At 36.7% G+C, this 23,372-nt stretch overlaps 1 protein-coding gene across 3 annotated transcripts; it reads left to right on the top strand.

Annotated features, from left to right (window-relative positions):
* Positions 1-241: 241 nt before the first annotated feature.
* Positions 242-23,300, top strand: COPZ2 (coat protein complex I subunit zeta 2). Of its 3 annotated transcripts, none has more exons than XR_003371061.2 (10): positions 319-646; positions 2,503-2,571; positions 5,062-5,143; positions 6,421-6,512; positions 6,949-7,004; positions 8,554-8,631; positions 9,968-10,019; positions 10,135-10,262; positions 18,075-18,113; positions 23,229-23,300. XR_003371061.2 is itself a non-coding variant. In XM_087945821.1 (10 exons), exons 1-9 carry the CDS (start codon positions 503-505, stop codon positions 18,080-18,082), a joined length of 615 nt encoding a protein of 204 aa, XP_087801947.1. In that variant the 5' UTR covers positions 341-502; the 3' UTR covers positions 18,083-18,113; positions 23,229-23,300. The 3 variants fall into 3 exon arrangements, 2 of the variants coding, with proteins under 2 accessions (XP_026525547.2, XP_087801947.1); XM_087945821.1 differs by lacking the exon at positions 10,135-10,262 and adding an exon at positions 14,450-14,483 and having other exon boundaries at positions 341-646; XM_026669762.2 differs by lacking the exon at positions 10,135-10,262 and having other exon boundaries at positions 242-646.
* The last annotated feature ends 72 nt before the right edge of the window (positions 23,301-23,372 follow it).

Genomic DNA, 23,372 nt, shown 5'->3' with positions numbered 1-23,372 from the left:
AAAGTAATGTTAAAAAGTATTACTTCACAGTGGAAACAACTTTCAATGGAAGTAGTGGGTCAATCCTTAATAACTTAATTTAAACGCTTGGGATAACAAATGTCCATCATCTGAAAAAATAAAAAATAAATAAAGATAATAAATAAAATTAATAAATGAAAAAATGAAAACAAAAAGAAACAAACAAAACCTCAAAGCACAGATTCGATGGACCATTGAATCTTTTTCTGTTGTCAGTTTTCTATGTTTCTATCAAATCCTTGGCTGCTCTTTTTCCTCTCCCTACAGATTGGCAGAACTTCGCTTCCCACACCCCCCGCTCCTCTCTTCCGCCGCTTCTTCCCTGCGTGGACATTTTAAGAAGTGGTCCTTCGTTCTATATTTAGAGGCCGGGAAGGCGGGCGGCGATGGGGGGGGGGGAGCGTTGCAGCCCACCCAATGCCCGAATGGGGCGGAGCAGTTCAGTTGGTCTGAACTGAGCTCTGGCGTTGAGCGACCCGAGATGAGAAAAGCAGAGGCCCGGCCACGTCAGCACGACCACCTCGGGAACGCTGCTAGGGGATCCGGTGGAGGAGGAGGTGGAGGTGCGGATCGCGCCGGCGGAGTGCCGTCTGGAGCCATGGAAATCCCCTCTAGTCTGATACTGGTAAGCGGGTGGGGGAAGCAGCTGCAAGGAAGGCGGCCGCCACGGGTGAGGGTAAGGCATCACAACAAATGCCTACGTAAGAACTTGGGTCTCTAAAGTTTTGGCACACGTTCGGCCAGGCAGAAAAAAAAGAGTGCTGGGATACTGGAAAGAAAAATCTTCCTGAGAAGGATAGAAACAGAGTGAAGTGGTCTTAATAGTGGCCTGATTTTCATTGGGTTAAGTTTCTTTAGGCGTCACCCTTAGGACTACAGGTGGAGTGAGGGGAGTGGGGGGAAGCTGAGGAAAACACCAATCTGACTTAAAGCATTATCCAGAATAGGGATGGATAGAATGGTGAAGGGAAAGGAAGAACACCCAAAAGGAAAAATAAATATTGAAATAATGTATATGCATCTTGCACTGTTAACTAGTTTGAGAAATTCTGATTTGATGTTTGTTTATTATGCTATCAAGACAGAATCCTTGTAATTTAAAATTTGCTACATATTGGCATATACTTAAACAAATTAATAACAGTAGCAAAAATGTTTCTATATGGATAATACTATTCAGAATTGCTTTTAATCCTGTACTTGATTTCTATCTCCATCACCAACACAGCCTGTATCTTCTGTCCTTGCAAAGCTGGTTTTGGTGTTTACTGCCTTGCTAAAGAAGGAAACCTTTTCTTCCAGCCTAATGATAGTTTCCTATTATGGTATTGGTTTGACTAGAAATGTAGTAGAATCCAGAACATTAGTACAAGGGGGGGGGAGATAAGTTGTGGTGAGAATTAAGTATGTTAACATAAGCATGTAGAAATACTAGTTGAATTAATGCAAAGAAAAGATTCAGAAAAGCCGAATAGATGTTGAACATCAGGGACCTCACTTTCACCCACTCAACCCAATATACCACAAACAACCCAATATACCACAAACAACCCAAGCATAACACTGCTGCACATCAAAAACATTTCAGAAACCACCAACATATTATTACAACTACATGGCATTGATATAGGACACAAACTAAGTAAAGCCCTCCAAAACATCCTAAGTAAGCCAAGACCAAATAGTCCTAGAAGACAAAACAAGAATCATCTGCAATATTCAGTGTAATGATTGTGACAGCCATTACAAAGGGCAAACAGCCAGAAGACTAGGCGAACACATCCATGAAAACCAATTAGTACAAAACATGATGAAAACTCATTAATTTTCACACAAAATGAACAGATTTAACCATAATTTTAACTGGGAAATCCTAATAATCTTAAATCAAGCCAAATAGACAATGCTAGAGAACTCCTGGAATCCTGACACTCTGACAAATCAGCCATCAACAGACTCACAGACATAAATAACAATTACATACTATGCAAAAAACCAAAAACAATCAACAAGCCAAAAAAGATGGCAAAAAGGCCAAAATACCTCTTCATCAGCAATCAACACGCAGATGTGTGTAGATTAATACTAAGATTGACATCTGACCAACAATCAAGAAGTGGACAATATTCCAATCAAGGAATTGCCAGACAAACCCAACAGTAAATAGCTCACCCCATACATACACCACAGAAACCACCATAAGACCACTCTCATGAACACTGACAGAACAAGCCACTAGAGTATAAATTAAGAGCAAATTCCATTTCCTAGCAGCATTGGTGATGTTGCCTACTGTGGGAAATGAAACATCTGCAAGAAAACAACCATTTTCAGAGAGCACTATGGACCCCTTATTTCAACCCAGAGATATAAACATTCTCATTTATTAGTGCCTCTCTTTCCAATTTATTTGTTTAATTATTTTGTTGTCTAATATTCTGAATCATGCAGTAAAATAAAACCAATTAATGTTGATCTTAGGAACCATCTCTGTATACCATTAAAGCAATTTTCATTTTGGACAGCTTTGGGCAACGACTTTTGGCTAAGGTAGGATACTTACAGCAATTTTCTTTGATATTTTAGTTATTTATTGAAAGTCTGATAAACTTAAAGCAGGGAGAATTAAGAAAACTGTTTAAGGTGGAGAATATGATTCCTTTCTTTTGACTTCTATTCCTTCCTTCTCCTATTTTCTCCACAACAACCCTTTGAGATAAATTAGGTTAAGAGAGATGCCTTCATAATTAAGGCAAGACTAGTAGTTAACTGCTAGACCAAAGTGGCTGTTAACTGCATAGGATTACCCCTTTTGCACAAACATAGTTCATAATTTTCCCCTTCTATTTCCACATATCAATATAATATTGTTTTTACAACAAATACATTTGAGGCATCTGCGTTTCATTCTGGGGGCCTCTGAAATTATCCGAGAGAATTATTCACCATCTACTCTTTTTAAACCATTTTTTGTTGCCAAACATCCTATGATTTCTATCAATTGCTCCTTAAATTGGGGGGATTCTCTTATAGCTTTGGTCAGTGTTCCTACATTGTAGTATTCTGACAGGGAAAACATTTTCACTCTCAATTTATCACTTATGTCTCATTCAATTCATTTCCTCCTCAATGCTGTTTTTATAAAGCTCCATTAAGTGCCCCAGCTGCCTCAGCTGTCTACTTTCTATAATAAAAAGCCCAATTGTCCAAGCAGTTCTTTGGAATAAAAGTCATCTACTAGTCACTCTTATTCTACATTTTCTGCTACATAGTTTTGGAGACCAAGGGAGCAGAATTGCTGCAAGATCACGTATAAACAATAAGGTTTTTGGGGATATATTGTTCTTAAATTCTAGCCATCCTATAGATTTTACTTTGAAATCAATTTCACGTATTTCAACAAATATCACAATTTAAGGCTGGAATCTCCATTATTATTATTGAAATTGTTATTATTAATATCAATCCACTATCTTTTATATAGAATGATGTTACCATCAAGGATAAAATACCAATAATTAAAATATAAAAGAATTATCTAAAGCAATTATTGACTAACTCCCACTGAAAGTACAGGTAAATAAACCAATTGAATCAGTGATCCTTACTTTAAATAATTATGATAAGGTGGGCTGGCTAAATTTATTAGGTAGGGAACAGAATATAGGCAATTGTTTTATAAGAAGTCAGATTATTGATTTTACTCATCGTTCAGTACCCATAATACTATAATATATAATAATACTATAATAAAGCAATGCCAGTTGCTATCTGTTATTGGTGCTACTGGCCCCATTTGGAATTAGATCATCATGAGGCTAGAATAAAGGTTAAAAACTCCTTCAAATTAGACACAACTATTGGTGAGATCAATATAGGTGAGATGGACAGGTCAATATACTCTCTTTGGTACCAATAGGGAGAGAGTTTCTTAATGTCTTCCTCTCAGATTTTTTTTTACTTCCCAGTATAGTCCTCAACTGTTTGTTGATGACCATTTGTTTAAGGCATTGTTTAACAATTTTAACATGATTGCAATTTGGGCATTTGATAACCAGTTTGCTTTTACAATTGGTTGTAGCATCTTGCAGAACTGTGATTTTTACCAATTTCTATCCAAAAAAAACCCCATTGGGAAAGCTTGATTAGCTTATTGTGCACAGCAATTTGCCACTGTAAAAATTGTGACCACTGTAAAAATTTTATAAAATTGGATCTGACCTGATTTATAGTGAAAATTCTGCTCCCACTTGCCCTTGTAATTCGAGGACTATTTGTAGTTCTTAATTTCCTGATGAACTCCTATCAAGTATTAACCACTACCAACACTATTTAGCTTGACAAAATCAGCCAAAGCCAATAAGGTGTTGTCAACAACTATAGACTATTCCAGACACTGGGATGTTGTCTCTGAGTGTGGAAATCCTAATTGATCATGATTTGTGTCAACCTGGAGAGAAGCCTATGTGTGTGTGTGTGTATAGTGGTGCTTTTGAGGCCAGAATTTAGGTGACAAAAATCAGGACCCTATTAAGGAGATCTTCAAAATACTGTATATGTCCACTTTATTGTGTACGTTATCACACACACACACACAACTCAATTTAGCATCTTTACAAATTAGAGAGAATCACAGAGATGAACTTAGAAAGGAATGAGATGGCAGTTAAAATGCGATTTAAGCCAAGGACGGGAAGAGAACAAATAAGAGAACATTAGGAAAAAAGAATATAGGTGATAAACATTTTGCATTATTAAAGGCTATAAGAAGGAGAAATTATATATGGGGAAATTCTGTATTTTTTACATTTATTTTCACCTAAATGTTTTTGGAAGGATGTGGTACTCCATTTTTCATAACCAACACAGCCAATGAGGATGATGGAAACTATAGTCAACAGCATTTGTTGGGTCAAAGTTCTCTCCACTGATTTAAGAAGTATGATGGTCTTGGATAAAGATAGCTCTAGTTTGCAAATCATTTCCCATCCCTCTGTTGTTTCAACCCTATTTTAAATCTCCTCTTCTGGCTGTCCACAGTATTATGACAACACATTTTCAACAACAAAAGAACAGAAGAACTTTGAGAGAAATGTCTTCAATAAAACTCATAAGACAGAAAGTGAGTAAAAATTCATCTCAAAACTCAGCAACTTGACTATTTGGCTTGCTGAACAGAAACCATTTATTTAGCACTTCTGATCTCCTTTCTGTCTCACAAAATGTATTTCAAGCAGCTAGGAGTAACAAAGAGCATATAGAGTAGATTTATGCAACACACTTGAGTAGGCTAAAATGAAGTTGTACAGTTTGTGGTCAGAGTTTATGAGAAATCCTTAGCCTATTGTATGAACCACATTTTCATGTTAAACCATAACATGGTTCATTTGAGGGCATGGCAAAAATGCAATTGTAGCAATTACATTTTGTTAATCTGAGTTTGAAGTTAAGCCTCTCATATGAACTCAATCTAGCAGAAACGAAGAGGCAAGCAGTGGGTGAAATGGGTTTAAAGACTTCTTCCATAAACTAATATGCCCAGGGTGTTACACCTTACAGGAAAAATCCTCAGGGGCAACATTTTATTGTGATCATAAGGGCAAACATATTTTTCACCCAAGCTCAGGATTGAGCATGCTTTGAGAATGAACAGAATTCAGTGCTTTGGAGCAGGGTCCCCAAACCCCACTGCCCATTCAGAACCAGGCTGCGTAAGTGGCAGGCAAGCACATGCACAGTTCCACTTGTGTGAATGGTGGGCATTCGCGCTCACGCACATGATTACCATTCACATGGAACCCCCCCTCCCCTGGCCAGGCCACCAAGTTGAAAAAGTTGGGGACCACTGTTTTGGACCTTATACAGACATGAACACAATATGTTTCTGCGGTTCACTAAATCAGCCAATCTTTTGTCAGACTTAAGAAAGGGAATGCAAACCTAAGAAAGGGAATTGCTTGAAGGAGCTGATTTATTAAAGTTAACCCAACTCTTAAAGCAGGCATTTTTTTTCAGGCAGGACTTGAAGCTAGAAATAAAGGGCTGCATTAACAAAAAAGGACTGCAGTAACAGAAAGAGGCTTCATGGTTGGACAATTTCCAAAGCACAGAATTCTGAATTATTTTCATAATAGGAACAATTCTATTGCTACCAAACTAACTGTTGGTCTGGTTGCCAGTAACTCAAATCTACAAACTTGAAAGGTTTTATTTTTTAAAAAAACCGTATCAATAATGACTGGGGTCAATAGAAAGCTTCCTTTTGAGCCACAGTTCTTAGATTATGTAGATGTTAGATGGATACAGCTAAAATAAGATAGTGCAAACCACCAGCCTCTCAGTTTTTGAATACTTTGAATACAATGTTGATATGATTCTCTTTCTCTTTTTCTCCCATAGGTGAGATTGCTTTCTTAGAAGGCTTAACTATAGTCTATAAAAGCAGCATTGATCTTTTCTTTTATGTGGTGGGGAGTTCCCATGAAAATGAGGTAATGTGCCCTTTAAAAATAATTTTTAAACCATAGGCAAATGAGCAAAAAGTGTGGCAAAAGAGAAGGCAAAATAATATTCTAGATTTCGTATTTGTATTTATTTTCTATTTGGTGCATGCTTCCTTTTCCCAAAATTTATTTCTTTGGCAAGACAAGGCTAAATAGGAAGCAAAGAAAGAAATAAACTACAGTGAGGAAGCTTCTGATTGAGATTCTAAGATTCATCTTGATTGGGCAGGACACCAAATAATGAATCACACAAATCATTTTTGTGCAGAAAGCTAGTATGTTGCTAGGTGAAAGTGCCTTGTAGAAATGCCAGTTTGATCCAATTGATTTCTGAAGAGCAGTACTTAGGCAAAAATATATGCTTAGACCAGATATTGACTGTTATTGATAAAGTTTCTTTTCTGAATTCCATTTTTTTTTTCAGTTAATGCTGATGTCGGTTCTTTCCTGTCTCTTTGAATCCCTCAGTCATATGTTGCGGTGAGTTACCTTTGATGCTTCTGTTGGGAATTAAGGATCATTTTATCAAGCGCCAAAATTATAGACTGGGGAGCAGAAATTATCAGAACTTATTAACCTACCCATAACCTTCTTGTGTCTGAATATATATGGATAATCCCAGTTGCACACTGCTCCCTATAGTGACCTGACACATGGCAAGAAACATTTTAGAAGGAAGGATTTTAGTTAGTCTAAGCATGCATGTCAAGTTGCAAGCTCTTAAGAAAATCAAATCTCCCAAGAAATGTCTATGTTTTCTTCCGTTACTGTGGTATTTTAAAAGCTACTGTTATTTTTGTTTGTTTAAAAGATTTATGTGGCCATCCATCTTAAGTAATTCTGGGTGGCTTATTGAAAATGATCACTTCTAACCTAACCTTGGCTGTGTTGAATTTACATTACGTATACTTTCCCCAAAGGAGTTCCTGGCAAGCAAGTTCAACACGTCCTCTGAATTATGCTACCCATTATTGGCCTCCCATTGCATAGAACTAAATATGTAATCACTGTCTGATTGGTGTCTACATAGAGAACAATATCTGAGGTTCTTCTTCAGGAACTTTTACAAAAGTACAATAAGTAGCAATCAGAGAGTTGGTATCTTTGGCACTGATATCCCAACTTTGGAATATCTCAACTGTAGAGATTTATCTATAATGCTGACCCTAAATAAAGGCCTTTGTATTTGTTTCCAAAGCCTTTTAACAAGTTAATTTAATTGACTTTTTTTTAAAAAGTCATTCTTTGTTGTTTTGAATTCTCTTGGGAAGCTATTTCTGGAAGGCAAAAGTTCATCATGGAGAGATGTACAGTACACATTTCAGAAGAGATTGAATAGTGGATCACCTGAGTATTGAAATGCAAAAAAAGATTGCATTCTACCAGAGTACTGTGTCAAAATCCAGGGAATAGAATCCAGTCTTTGATCTCTACTCCCTAGATACTTCATCTGTGATCTACTGGGATCAAAGCTCTATTTGCTACTGTAATTTCTCAAAATTTAGACCACATGGTCCATATCACTGGCAACAAACAAACCGAAGCTAGGTGTTATAAAAAATATCCCCAACTAAGCAGTCACTTAGACCATGTAATTCCCATACTTAACTCCTGAATTAAACAGTTATTTAAAACCAATATTATTTGTGGAAAGAAGTGCCCATTTCCAGAAACATCTTTCATTTTCATAAGTTTTTTTTTTTTTTAAGTCCCACTTTCCTTTGGGAAGCATCTATTTTACCAATCCATTTTATTCTATCACATATTTTTTCTCCTGGTTTCCATCAGTGAATTCTGGAAATTGTAATTTGACAAGGTGCTGAGAATTCTTTATTTTAAAGCTCTTTTGTCCAAACTGAGCCTTTATGAAATTATAATTCCTAGAGATTCTTGGGAAAAAAAGCATTAACACTGTAAGAGGGCATAACATTAGAAATCCTGGGGAATGTAGAGGGCAGGAAACCATAGAAAGCAAATGTACATAATGCATCCTGGAATTAACATTGCTGTCGTTTTCTCTTTTATCTAGAAAGAATGTGGAGAAGCGAATTCTGATAGAAAACATGGATGGGGTATTCCTTGTAGTGGATGAGATTGTTGATGGAGGGTGAGATTTCTGTGGAAGGGAAAACGTTATATGCAAAGAATCACAGGGAAAACCACAGTAAAATACATTTCATACCAACATTACCTGGTATGCTTTAATACAATATTGGATTTAAGTACCATATGTATAGTACAATGTACTCTATGTATAGTGCACAATATTGTACAGTTTAAATACAATATTATTAAAATCTCTTTCTACTATAAAATATATTTGGAATATCTTGGCAAACTAGCTAATCATATTTTAATCTGTAAAAATAGTTGCCACGATTCATAATAAACTGCTCAGAAGCACCTCAAACCATGAGAAAAAAGTATATAAAAAAGGTATATAAATTCAATAAATAAATAAGTCGTACTGATTTAAAATAGTTGAGAGATACTATGTATACATGGCACATTAAGAAAGCCAGCTGAATAGTAAAAATAGGGGATAAATTAAATTCACATTTCAAAATTTGTCTTTATTTACTTCTGAATTGTGCTTGTCCCCACTTTCTTGAGACAGAGAGAGATTATTTACATGTGCAATCAGAAGTAAATCTCTCTTGAGTTCAGCAGTCTATGTTCTAGGTCAAAGTATTCGTTGACAAGGGTTTCAGGCCCATAGTATTAATGTAACGTGGGAGATGCTGGTGATGGGCAGAGTTGTAGCTAGTAAGATCAAGACCAGGGTAGTAGAAGCGGATGTGATTAGCCTTTTACTTTATTTCCATTCTTCCCAATTGTGTGTGTGCTTCTGCAAAAGAGGACATTTCAAACGGAACGTAAAAGAAGTTGCATGCAATTAGATTGAAGGCTGAATGTGGCCTATGGATGACAATTGCTTACTCTGGGTTAATTTGCTCAGACTGAGATTTATAAGTAAAGGAAAATTCACTTCAGTAGGAGACAGGACTGCTGAACTGAAATCAGAAAAGAAAGGGGGAGAAATAAAGACTGAAGAATATCTCATGCAGGAAGCAATGGCTATGCTTACACTTCTGCAAAACAGGTAGAAAGGTCAGAATAAAATTTAGAATAAAAATTGAAAAACCACAAAGTAGAAATCTAAAAGCTGACCAGGAAATCTCAAAACAGGCATCAGCACTAACTAATTGTTTCTTATGGCATTTTAACATTAAAAACCTATACAAAATATTGCATTAGAAGAAAATGTTGCTTCAATGGAACAATGGTCCTATGCAAGATGATCACTGTTAATGAGTACACAAGAAACATGTCAGGTTGTCTGGTAACTCTTACTATCATTCACATGATTTTTTAGCATTATTAACAAGACTGAAAATTCTTCTTCCTAAGATGTTTAATTTCTTTCTTTTTTAAAATTCTAGCGTGATTATGGAAAGTGATTCCCAGCAAGTCATCCAGAAGCTGAATTTTAGAGTGAGTCTATTGCACTTTTCTAATTTTCTTGTGTATTTCTTACTCTTTATTGATTCTTGTATCATCCTTGCTTTTATTCCAACTTACTTTACTCATAAAACTCTTTCCATCTCAGACAAATCCAGAGCCTGCAGCTTATGGCTTCATTCTCTTTGATTATATCACCAGCAATTCGGATCAAAGTGAAATTATATCGGAAAAGTTGTACAAATATTGAAACATCTTCCAAAGTGGGAAGCAGAAGTAAGACATTGGTACCCTTGAAGCATGTTAAGTGTGGCATGTTGACTGGCTGATATTCACCTTGGACCTCATTTATGATTGTCCAGAGATATAGCCCTCCAGAAATATAGCCCTTCACATGCCCAAAATATGAAATAACTGCTCAGTTTGTTACTGTAAGTGATTAGCATTATTGCCTTGAAAGAGAAGTGTTGGTCTTTGTGATCATTTCAGATATTACAAGACATACTAAATGGGATCTTTTCTCTGTGGGGTTTTAAATGTACCATCACTGTCCACCAAACTGTCTGTTTAAATGCAGAATAGAGGAGGGATCACCTGGTGTCCCTCTTTTATCTCTGTTTAGCAGTGGTGAATATATAAGGGTTAAAACAAGCTTAATGTGTGAGGAAAATAAATTCTCTACAATCTTTTATGTTTTGATTTGATGTTAATCAGAAATAGCCTTGTTATCTATAGAGACTAAATATGTGCTGTAGAAAAACATGCAGTGAACTTTAAAGTCTGCCCAAACTGTTCCTAAATTTTAAGAGAAAAGAACTAATCCCAACCCAAGGGCAACATGGGATGTATAAGAATTGCAGACAAAGCAGAAACTGTCTATAAAAGGGTTAAAATAGTAAATACCAAAAGTGGCTTCCTTTGGACTATCTCTGCTAAGTACTTATCATATTGTTTCCAGTGGCTCTGAAAAAGTTTGATGCTTTTTGTTGTAATTTCTTAGATCACGTAAACTCTTGCTTTTGTCAATATCCCTGCTTTTACCTGCTTTTTGCCACATTTTGCCATTTAATTGCTGTTGATGCTTGCTGATACTTAAAACCCATCAACCTACATTTTTGCTGGCTAAACTGAGTTATATGTGTGTTCACACTGATCTAGATATAAGGATTGACTGGGGATTGACTGTTGGGTGCAAACTAAACTACCCACAGTAGGTTTCCAACTTATGGGCCCTGGTGCAGTTCTCCTCTGTAAAAGCTGCTGGTTGCTAACATTTTCTTGTTATTTGAGAGAATTTGAAATATGTCCAGCAAATAATTTTTTAAAAAAGTTGATCTTGGGGAGATCCCAGAATAAGTCTCAGAGGTGCTCTGGGATCAAGTACATATCAGGCGAAACATGGCTCAATAGCAGTAACTGTGAGAGGGATCTTAGAGTCCTAGTAGGCAAATACTAACATTTGAGCCGTCAGGGTGCTGCAGCTGCCAAAAAAGCCAGTGTAATCTTAGGCTGCATTAAGAGGGATTGAATCAAGATCACGTATTATACTTTATCAGACTTTGGTAAGACCGCACTTGGAATAAATACTACATCCGGTTTTGGTCACCATGATATAAAAAAGATATTGAGACTATGGAATGCAAAGAAGAGTAACAAAGATGATTAGGGGGACGGAGGCTAAAACATATGAAGAAAGCTTGAACTGGGTATGTCTGGTCTAGGAAAAAGAAGGATTGGGGTGATATCATAGCAGTGTTCCAATATTTGAGAGGCTACTACAAACGAGGGGATGAACATATTTTCCAAAGCACCAGAAGGCAAGACAAGAAGCAAGGGATGGAAACTAACCAAGAAGAGAAGGAAACTGAAACTAAGGAGAAATTTCCTGACAGTGAGAACAATCAACCAGGCTTGCCTTCAGAAATTGTTGGTGCTCTATCACTGGAGGCTTTTAAAAAGAGACTGGATAGCTATTTGTCTGAAATGGTATAGGGTCTCCTGCTTGAGCAGGGGGTTGGACTAGAGGATCTCCAAGGTCCCTTCCAATTCTGATTATATTCTATGTTCTTTTTAAAATTCCAACCCAATTGAAAACATACTTCAGATAGTCTATTATATATTATGGGAATCTGTTTGATAGGCTTGGTGACTTGTATGTGGAAATGTCAAATAAAAACACAAATGTAAGAAAAGGTAGAAATGTATGAGATAGAAAGTTAAAACAGAAAACAGAAGAATTTACAGAAGTTTACCTTTATTTTATTTTCTACAGCAAGACTTAATATAAGGCCAGAATATGGAATATATTACAGATAATGGGCATGTGGAGTGCCAATATGCTGTCCTCGTTAAAGTAACAAGCTAGATATGGAAACAATTAATTCTAGTTCCTCTTTAGACATAAGGCCAGCTGGTAACCTTGGTGTTTCTCTCTTAGCCCTCAGAAAAAGGCAAGGCCAAACCATTTACAAATTGCTGCCAAAAAAACTTCAAGGACTAATCCAGGCAGTCAACAGGAGTCACCACTTACTCAAAGGCATAAAAAAAAATAAAGCTATATGAAAACATCTGATGATTTCTCTGAATAAATTTTACAGTGATTAGGAACTTAGATCTACTTCAAGAAGAACCAGAGTGCCTGGAACATGTCTAGGACAACTCCCTGTGGCCAGCTCTGCACAGCCAGTTCACTGATGTAAGCTCGTCACTGCCAAGTCGCCTCTGCCAACTCACTGCCACCCAAATCACCACAGTACAACTCCACATGGCCAGGCAGGAGGGAGAGCCAGACAGGCAGGATAGTGTGTGGGTGGGCAGAACTCAGAGTGGTGATGGGAACCAGGGCTTCCCATTTTCGTACTCCTTGCCATCACCACATTGAGCTCTGGCCCAAAGAAATGGCAACAGTGGCAGTGGTGGGTCGGGCAGGCAGCAAGGAGTGGTGCTGGGGGCATCCCATTGTCACACACTCCACCATCATCTGTGTGCCTGGCCTCTTTGGCCTGAATCTTGGCATAGCAGCAGCAGTGGCAATGGCGGCGGTGTGTGTGTGTTTGTGTCAATGGGAAGCCCATGGCTACCTCCACTGCTCTGTATTCTGCCCAGAGGCATTTGGTGGTGGCAAGCTAGAGGTGGTGAGATGGCTGCAGCAAGTTGTCCCATTCCAGCTTCAGACAAGAGAGGTAATATAGTTAAGAATAGGGAAAGTGGACAAGAATATTTTCTCTATATTTGCATCACTTGAAAAACAAATATATTATAAAAATATCAGAATTTGAAGAACTGACAGCCAGAATTAAAATTAGAGGTTACAACACTATTTTAAGTGGTCAAATGGTACAACTTTGTTAGAAGAAGCACATACTTAGAATCCCTCATTAAGAAAATAAAAATGTGAAGTGAAAAACTCTTGGTTCATATGAAATATTAAGAAATCAAACTTTGTTTGATCTGATAACCTGAATACTTTTTGCACTTAATGAATCAATAGATATACATATATTGCACTTTTCAGTCTCCAAACCTCACAATCTTGTAAAAAAGAAAATTTGTAGTTCAGGGTTAAATGAGGGGCTCTTGATGTTATCTGAGCTTGAATGTTTTCTTGCAGATAGCTCATTATTTAAACTAGGAGGTTACCTAATTTGAGTAATGAAACGTTTGAAGAAAGCAGCCAAGGTCATAGAGCACAAGGACTTCCATACAATCTTGTTCTGCATTTGTTTAGATAATTAGTAGCCTTTTAGCCTTTTCTGTGGCACCTTAAAACAATTATTTCAGTAATGTATTGTCTTTCTATCTGATTATTGGTCTTTTTTCCTTAAGACCTCTGTTTCTAGTAGAGTTATTTACTGAAATAATTTATGGTTCATTGTGTAATCCCATTCATAATAGTATTTATGGAATTGAGGGATTAATATTATTATTCCCATCTTCCTTAACTTCTTTTGCCTCTGCTAGACCTTGTTGAGGATTATTCTTGTTTCCCATTATATGGAAAATGTCCTGATCTTTAAAAAGAACTTTTGTGGTTTTTCTTTTCTTGTTATTTTTTTTTATGTGTTGACCATCATGATTGATTTTCTTTCCTTATCCTTTCCTTCTTCACAATAAAAACTATATTTAGTTGTTGTACATTCTTATTGCCATATGTATCATAACCTGAATAATGTAATATATAGCCCATAAAGAACAGATTTTCAATTTTCATCGCAAGTATAAACAAATTTAGTGACTCTTCAGCCCTCTAACGTTACAAACATTTGTTTTTCTATTCCCTATCCTACCTATAAACAAATCCACAAAGTATTATGTTTTCAATTCTGTGTTAACAGAAAATCTTGCCATAAATAACAAACATCTTTTTCTAACGTTGATCAAATATACCATGTATCATGTAATCATCTGAGTTATCATCTGATTTAAAATTATCCATCCTGGATTATGTATTCATTTATTTGTAGGATATTCAGTTTAGTATGCTTCATTTTCTGTCTGGTAAGTTGAAACCTTTTCCAAGGATGATTTCATTATTACTATGGCAATAGTAGGCTCACTTTGTTCTTGATAATTAACTTGGAAATTTGAAAATAATAATAAACCATTGCTTCTAGTTGTCGAGGGTGCATAGGAAGTCACCAGGAGTCAAACTTGACTTGAAAGAGATTTGACTTTAATTTTGCATATTAGTTTTAGATGACCCAACTGTTTCATCTGAGAATTATAAAAATATTTGTGAGGATACTCTTTCCCCGATAATTAATTTGCAAATTGATAATTAGTATAAGTTATAGTTATATTCCATCTGATTTAATTGATCATTGCTTCAGACGTCCCATCTTTGTCCATACAATTTCACAATCTTCTTTATTTCTTCTCAGAGGCTTTTGTTATTTGAATCTCTCAAACATTTGCATGCTTGCTGATGTGGCTTCAGCTTCAGCAACAAGTAATAGATATAGGGTTCTTTTTTTTTTTTTGAACAAATTTTTTATTAATTTTTAAAGACATACAAAACATACAAAAATTCAAGACATAAAAACATAAAAGATCTCTTTTCTGAAAGTTGCTTAATCCCGGGTCAAAACTCTTGGTACAGACACACATTCAAATTCATATTCATTTTACATACCATTCCATATCTTATTACATTTTCATTTTTCTATATAGCTTCTCCTTTCTTTTAAATTTTCTCAATTTTATTTTATTTATCTCCTCTCAATTCAAATCATAATATTTATTCTTTGTCTGTTCTATTTCCAACTATCCATTTATCATTCTTCTTAAAAGAAAAAAAAAGAAAAACCTTCTCCTGTACACTGATTGGAGTATGACGCCTATATCTCTTTCCCCTATATTTATAATACTTGATTTAAAGTACATAACTTACGTTGGGATTCTGTCTGGTACATTCTGACATTATACAATATCATCAAAACCAATACAAATCTATTCATTAATATTAATATTTACTCATATCTTAAACATCTAGCACATTTCTTATCAATTAGGTCACATATTTCTATGGGAGCACCTATTTGCCATATTGATTCCACCCCCCCACATCACATATTATAAATCATTATTACATTACATGTTCCCCTCTCCTTCTTCAAACCTCTCATTTCACGAATAGTTTCAGACATTTTACACATTTCAATTAATTATCATACCTTTATGGGAACACTTCTCATACTTTCCAAAATCATTCCCCCCACATCACCGATCTTAAATCATTATTTCATTAAAGTACTCCCCTCTCTTAACAAAAATTTCACTAAATTATACTAAATATTTATCACATTTTAAATTGCATATTATTTCCAGTCTTCTATAATTATTTCTAAATACAAATATAAAAATGCAATCTTATGTACCCTTCCAGAATCTCTTTTCCAATAAAATCTATCCATTATCTCTAAAAAAACTTTTGTTTTTTTGCATTTTGCTCCCCACCATTAAAGCTTCTCATCCCTTCCTTTCTCCCTTGCTTCTTCTTCTCCTTATCCTCTTTACCCCCTTGTCTTTCCACCTCCCTTTTATCCTGTTTTCCCTCTTTCTGTTGTTTCCTAACACGATATCCTCTTTTCACCTTATTCTTCTCTTTTTGGATTGTTTTCCCAGGTCTTAAAGTCTTCTTCTCCTTTTTCTCCTCCTTCTTTTCTTCCCCAACCAAAGTCACATGTTCTTCAAAAATGGCTTCTTCTTTATCCTGCTCATACGATTTTACATAAGCACAGACCGCCATTTCTATAAACTGAAAAAGAGTGCCAAAGACATCTTTCCCTTCTTGCTTTTCTCTTTCATATTTTTGATGTATAAGTTCTAGTTCATCCACAACTGATGCCATTGTACAGAGAATTTTTTTTCCAAAACAACCACCTGAGTGCTTTTAGTCTGAGATAATTCTCATAAAATCCAAAGTCATCAAACAGTCCAATCAGCTGATTCTTTTTAATACTTTCTCTTTTTCCACTTTCTCTTTTTGGGATAAAGTTTGATCACAAAGTTCTCTTTAAAATATATCTTTAGGAAATCTTATTGCTGTTTAATAGCTCTTTAAAATTAGCTCTTTAAAGTTTTAGGCAGTCTTCTCCTTATTTTCAGGTTGCTCCAATTTTTTTCTTCCTCTCCCTTCCCACTCACAGTCAAGAAAAATTCTTCTTCTTTTTTTTTTCTTTTCCCCTTTGAATATTCAGAAATCCTTGCTCCTTCAATATTCATTTACCTCCAGAACAGATTCCCGGATTTCTCTTATGGTTCCACTGCTGTCACGTTAGGGGGGAGAGTGAAAGGCAAAAAACCCCCAAAACTTACTCTTTTGAAATGTTCGCCGCTTGTATCTCTTTCTAGAAACAAAGTATCCTTAGCAGCCTTCGAGGTTACAGGAACTCTCTCTCTTAACTTTATCCCAGTCAGAAGCAACTTCCACAGCTCTTCCCTCTTCCTCCAGCACAAATCTTACCCGGCTGCTGGCTTCTTTGAGGCGGCCATTACTGACCGCCGCTCCACCACCTCAGGAAAAAGGGGTTATTCCGGCTGGAAAGGGGGTCTGCGTTACCCCCAAACCTCTGTCCGGATCCCCTCTCTCTTCGGCTGCCTCTACAAGGCAGCCATAGCCCCCAGACCTATTTAGATCGGGGGCACCTTGGCAGCGAACGCGGCAGGGATCGCAGAGGCGCGAATTCCTGCCGCTACCGAAGCCGCGCAAAACCGGAAGCCATATAGGGTTCTTTTTTTGTTTTCATGTGAAAAAGAGAAATCCCGTAGGCCATCTCTGTAGCTTACAAATCTCTCCCCTGGTTTGGAAAACATTAAATCGAGAGAAGCTGTGGTTTCTTTCCTAGCATGCCTAATTTCAATTCCCTCTGATGTTGAATTGGAATTGAATTGGACTTAGCAGCCCTGGATGAGTCAGAAGAGGTTTTCTGATGGTGGATATTCCCTTCTGAACAGAATTTCTGTCTCTGAAAACTTGGAGATGAAACCAGAAAAAATGAATGGTCTCTGAGGCACATTTCATGAAGGCAGGCACTCTTGAATCTTTCCTGGTGGCATTTCCTGATAGACTTCCGTACAAGTATTAATCAGATCCCACCTGCTTAGCTTTTCAAAATCAACCAAAGTTGGCTAGAAATTGCTATCTAGTTGGATATTATGTTGCATACTGTAAGACAATTTTATGACATTGGCTCCAGATTCAGGCATATTTAGACTAGACACATTGGACTCAGTAGGATATAAGTTAATCATTAATAATTCAGAAATCATTGATTTTAATGGATATACTCGAAGTATGACTAACTCTAAATGGAAAAAAATTCTATGACTAAATTGAGAACCATCTCTTTGTCTTTGCGTCATTAGCAATTTGCTTCTCAAATTCATTATTTGTTTGCTGAATTGTCAATATATATTGGCTTTGTGTCTCTCCCCCCCCTCAAATCCATTTAGTCAAGACTCTCTCCTTTTTAAATAAGCCTTATTTATTTTTATGGATTTCTTGACTTAGCTATCAGCATTCTATTTATCTCTCTCCTGGCTAATCTTTATCTTCCTGAACTATCTGAATCTCTTTTCCTATTTTAGGTGGATGACAGCTCTTTAGCAGAGCACAGTGTCACTCAGGTAAGACTACTTGGATCATCTGATATTTGCAGAGAGACGTTGCTTTCTCAAATGTGGTAGCATTGGATGGCTTAGCCAGATAAGTGGAATTTGTGGCAAAATGTCACTACATGAAATATGTTCTCGAGCTCAGCCAGGAAATGCCATTTTAAAAGATAACGGTGTTGTGTTCCATTTTCATTTAAATATTCTATCCTCTGTGTCCATTTTCTTAAAAAAAAAAAAAAGGTACAGGTAGTCGTAGACTTACAACAGTTCATTTAGTGACAGTTCAAAGATACAATGGAATTGAAAAAAGTGATTTATAATTGTCTTTCATCATCTTTATGATCATTGCAGCATCTCTATGATCATTACAGCATCTCTATGATCATGTGATCAAAATTGAGGCGCTTGGCAACTGACTCATACTTATTATGGTTGCCCAGTGTCCTGGAGTCATCTGATCACCTTTGGCAAACTTCTGATAAGCAAAGTCAATGAGGAAGCCAGGTTTACTTAACAGCTGTGTTACTAATTTATCAACTGCTGTCATTCACTTAACAACTTGTCAAGAAAGGTCGTAAAATGGGGCAAAACTTACTTAATAGATGTCTCACTCAGCAACAGAAATTTTGGGCTCAATTGTGGTCATAATTCGAGGACTATCTGTAGTTTTGCCAAACCTAAGACATCCATAAACCTGTTAATACTTCATGTTGTGCATGAACGATGCTGACTTAATTTAGTAAAGAATAAAGCAGCATTTGAATAACCAAATCGTTTATTAGGATATATACCTTTTGCCATTTTTGTATGAACTGTGTTACAAATATTGCTTGCCTTTGTAACATAAATGTGAAAATTTTCAAGTGAAAAAAACTAGAAAATAATCAGACACATGTGACATCTAAAACGACATTAGGTTAGAAAAAGTGAGTGATGCTCAATATAGATGGTTATGACCACAATTGGTATCAGAACTTCCATTGCTAAACAAGGCATTGGTTAAGTGAGTCACACCCACTTTTACAACCTTTTTTGATTGCTAAGCAAATCACTGCATGGTTAAGTGAATCATAATGACCATAAGTGGTCATTAAGTGAATCCAGCTTCCGCCTTTGACTTTGCCTGTCGGAAGCCTGCTGGAAGGTTGCAAAAAGTGACCATGTGACCCCAGGAGGCTGCAATTGTTGTAATTATGTGCCAGATATCAAAGGGTCCAAATTTTGATCTTGTCACCATAGGAATGCTGTGGTGGTCAATAGTGTGAGGACCAGTCATAAGTCATTTTTTTCAATATTGTAAATTTGAATGAATGCTAAATGAATGATTGTAAGTTGAGGACTCCTGTACTGTGTGAGGTCAAGCTGAACCCAGCTCCTGGAGGTGACACAGACGATCCAGGTTGCTTTCTTGACAATGACACAAATGTCATTAGATGCTTTCTTTTGGGATGCTTTTTTACTTCCCAATCCATCCAATAGCCTAGAAATGTCCTGATGGTCTCCTATAGAGATATTAATCAGGCCTGATCCTGCTTATCTGTTTAAATAATCTGTGATATTTTTCATAGTAAAATAAAACCTTGTTCAGGACAGTCTAAGTTTCTTATATTTCCTTGCACTAATTTCATAAGCATATTATTCATCATTTCTTTGTAGTTGCTTGTTTCTCTGTTCTGCAGCATTGGAGCAAAATAGCCAGGGATTATGCAACCAGGATAATGCTTATCTAGTTATTATAGAGGAAGTACATTTGAAAACATTATGAAACCTAATAAAATCATAGCAGGAAGTATTGTTGCTTTGAATAGGCTCTCTAGTAATCATATGCATTTAGGACACATAGCAACAGGTAAAAAACAATAGGTATATCATAGTGGAATGGAAATTGTGTGACTTTTGTCTTGTATTCTTATATTGCAAATTACTTAAGTCAGAATGTTGTAATATATTAGTTTCACTGGCTCTTTTGTGATCCTCTGAATGCCCAGGTTAACAATCTATGTAACTAATCAGGCTTTGCAACCTATGATATCAGAAAGCCAAATCAAAACTAAGTCAATGTTTCCTGCCATCAGTGACTGAGATAGTATTTTTTCTGCTTTATAGACTCTTCTGAATAAATACCAAGATATAGGAAGGCAAATATATTTCCAAGGACAAGCCATTTTTATGCAGTATGTCCAATCATGTCAGCTGAGCTGCAGATAACACTTTGAAATGGATTTTGTATCCATTAATCATAATTTAGTCCTTGAGTTGCAAATGTAATGGAGCCTGCCATTCCATTCATAACCTGAGGATTCGTAAGAGTGAATCTCATATCTTGAATAAGATAATTCCCTACTTTTGCCCATGCATTTACTAACTGAATGTATGACTTGTTAAGTGCACATTAGGTATCTCAGGGTGGGGGCACCTAGTGATGGAACAGGCCACCTGGTTCAGACTACCCAAGGCCTCACCCGACCCACAGATACGCCATTCTCGCTCCCCTGGGATCCCCACAATTGCTCCCCCGCCATCCTGCCATGGCAGGTGATTTACCTTATGAAGATCTGTCTCCTCTCCAACCTGTTTCTTTGCCAGCTCCCTCCTTTCTCATCAGCAAAGAGCTTGAAGAAGCTTTTGGCGACAAAAAAAAGAGGCCCAGAGGGCCACGCAAGCCCTTCCGGGCCTCCTTTCCTGCCACCAAACCACCTGAGTTGGCCTTTGGTGATGAAATAGGAGGCCTAAAGGGACGCATGCCCTTCCAGGTCTCCTTTCTCTTTCACAAAGCATTTGAGGATTGCATCCCTTTAGGGTTCTGCAGCCCTTTGCAAAAAAACCTTTGCCAGTAGGAACAGAGCTTTGGAGGGATGTGCCCACCTGCCCAAGCACCACTGGTATCAACAAAGGTTTTTTGCAAAGGGCTGCCAAAGTCTACAGGAACGGAATCTCCCTATAGGCTTCGGCAAAGGAAATGGCAAATGGAGGGAAGGCCTGAAGGACCTAAGTCCAGGTCTCAGTTCGCAGAGAATAGCGTCCTAAAGTGCGAGATCACACGAGATCAATAGCACGAGATTTCATGGTAGTGATCTCACATGATCTTGTGGTACGTTAGATCTCTGTTCTTTGCGAATGTACTGAAAAACTGAAGCAATGAAGCAGGAAAAGAAACCACGAGAGGAGATCTTTGTAAGGTAAGTGAGTCCCCACAGGGGAAGTGCCTGTAAAGAGTTGGCCGGGGTGGGGAATAGGCGGGGCTAATCTTGCAGAGCTTCTGCAGTGGCTCATAAAAGCGAACAACTACCATAGTGCTGCAACATTTGTAATTTTGAGACTTGTTTGTAAACACTAGGGTGCGCTTATCGTTTAACTTTGAACATTTGCTAAAGAAACACTTAAAACCCAGGCATTACCTTTAAACTATAGTTTGGTAGAATAGTAAAATTTTCTGTTTAATAATCAGAGCTTTATTCAAAGAACTACATTTCCCAGAATTCATCAGGAAGATGGCGTGAAATATTAAACCAATTAAAATTGGTTTTAATTTTAAACCAATTAAAATTGGTTTTAATTTTAAACCAATTAAAATTGGTTTTAATTACCAATTAAAATTAGCCCAAAGAAACAAAGAAACAAAACAAGCTCTTTGAAAGTGTTTACTTTCCCTGAAAATGTGTTCAGTTTTGCAGAAATCAAGGGATTATGAAATGATTTAAAATTAATTCGAATTACATCCTGTTTATGAATTCCTGCAATGTTATGTTTAGATGTGCAGTGGTTTCTTCAAAGCTGTTTGATACGAGCAGACTAGATTTGTTACCTGTCCTAAAATAATCTATAAGGTTGGGCTATCATGAATAAAAGAATAAAAAAAGTAAATGAATGGAGCATGGAGCACTTGGCACATGGATTAATTGTGTCCTGATTTTCTTGAGTTCAATGCAAGTTCCAGAGCTCTTTCTCTTCCTTTAGGTCAGAAAACACTGCTGTAGGCTTGCATTAAGAACTTTTTCTTGGAGCTGCTTGGGTCCCTGTAAAATAAATCATTTAAGTCATCAGTTTTTGGATCAAGAGTGAATTTTATTATCAAGATTTAATAGACTTTAAATGAACAACTAAAAAGAATAGCGTAAGTGTAGGCAGTGTGTCAAAACTTCTTTTTATCCACAAAATACTGCAATACCCTCCAACCTACTTTTTCATTTAATGAACTTTCTTTCTGATCAGTGTTGTTTCTTCATTTAAAAGAGATGTCTGCCATCTAGTGTTCAGAATAGGAAGACTAGGGTCAGATAATCTAGGAAATTCTTTCAACATTTCTAAAATGTTTTCCCTTTTCACAGGCTTGATTAAAAAAAACACCTCAAAAACTTAATTTGCATCAAGGTTCACCATGATTAAGTTATGTATTGAGGAAGGGGAGGTTTTGGGAGGAGAGAGGGTCTTGCTGGACAATGTCATCAGGTGCCAGACAGGAATGTTTTTGATAGCAACTTGGTTCTCTAGCTGGCAATTTGCCAATCTTAGTCAACGATTTAACCCTGTTGTCTGCAGAGTTCATAAAAGTGAGCGTGCTGAATGGCTGGCTGGTTTATTGAACTATTTTTATAATGCCTTTCAAATAATGGCCTGAGGACAATATAAAATCAAACATTTAAGAACGAATTTCATCAATAGATTTTTTTTTTTAAAGGCAAAGCAATTGCAGCAAATAATGTAGTGCTGAAATGAGTAATCCCATTTTCCTTAACCAACTGAATGCTGAGCAAAGCATAACTGGCCTCACCCATAGAACATTGACAGTCCTTGCCTGATGTTGATCTACATCAGACTTTTCCAACCTGATGCTATTCAGATACACTAAAATAGAGCTCTCATCGTTACAAGACAGCAGAGCTGGAGTCCTAAATCTGTCATAGTGACACACATGTCTTGATGCAGTTACAGTAAATGAAGAAACACTCAGGTGAACCCTCCAGATGAATTTTAGCACGGTTGAGCACTCTTGTGCATAAGAGATAGGTCAACAAATTTGGTGGGAGATTTTCTGCAAAAGAAGTAGAAAAATTATGCCTGTTCTTTGGGCAGAATGTCAGATAAAAAGAATGGTTCTCATATCTTTCTCCTTTTGCTTCTTTGTAGGTGCTGCAATCTGCCAAAGAACAAATTAAGTGGTCCTTATTGAAATAAAATATCCCAAATATTGTCTTGGAACATTTTCAGTTTCTCACATTACTTTGTTCCCCCAAAGAATGAAAACCTTGCAATGCTGTGTGATGGCTACTC

The sequence above is a fragment of the Notechis scutatus genome, chromosome Z (assembly GCF_049901735.1).
Source record: "Notechis scutatus isolate UNSWTSFEM ecotype Mainland chromosome Z, rNotScu1.2, whole genome shotgun sequence".
NCBI classification, from domain to species: Eukaryota; Metazoa; Chordata; class Lepidosauria; order Squamata; family Elapidae; genus Notechis; species Notechis scutatus.
This window is presented reverse-complemented; position numbering and strand designations above follow the sequence as displayed.

Bases quoted from the DNA above. Each gene is read 5' to 3' on its own strand.
- COPZ2 (XM_026669762.2), top strand. From the start codon at position 503: ATGAGAAAAGCAGAGGCCCGGCCACGTCAGCACGACCACCTCGGGAAC. The intron at 2,572-5,061 runs GTAGGATACTTA...GGCTGTCCACAG, and splicing joins GGCAACGACTTTTGGCTAAG to TATTATGACAACACATTTTC. The intron at 18,114-23,228 runs GTAAGACTACTT...GCTTCTTTGTAG, and splicing joins CAGAGCACAGTGTCACTCAG to GTGCTGCAATCTGCCAAAGA.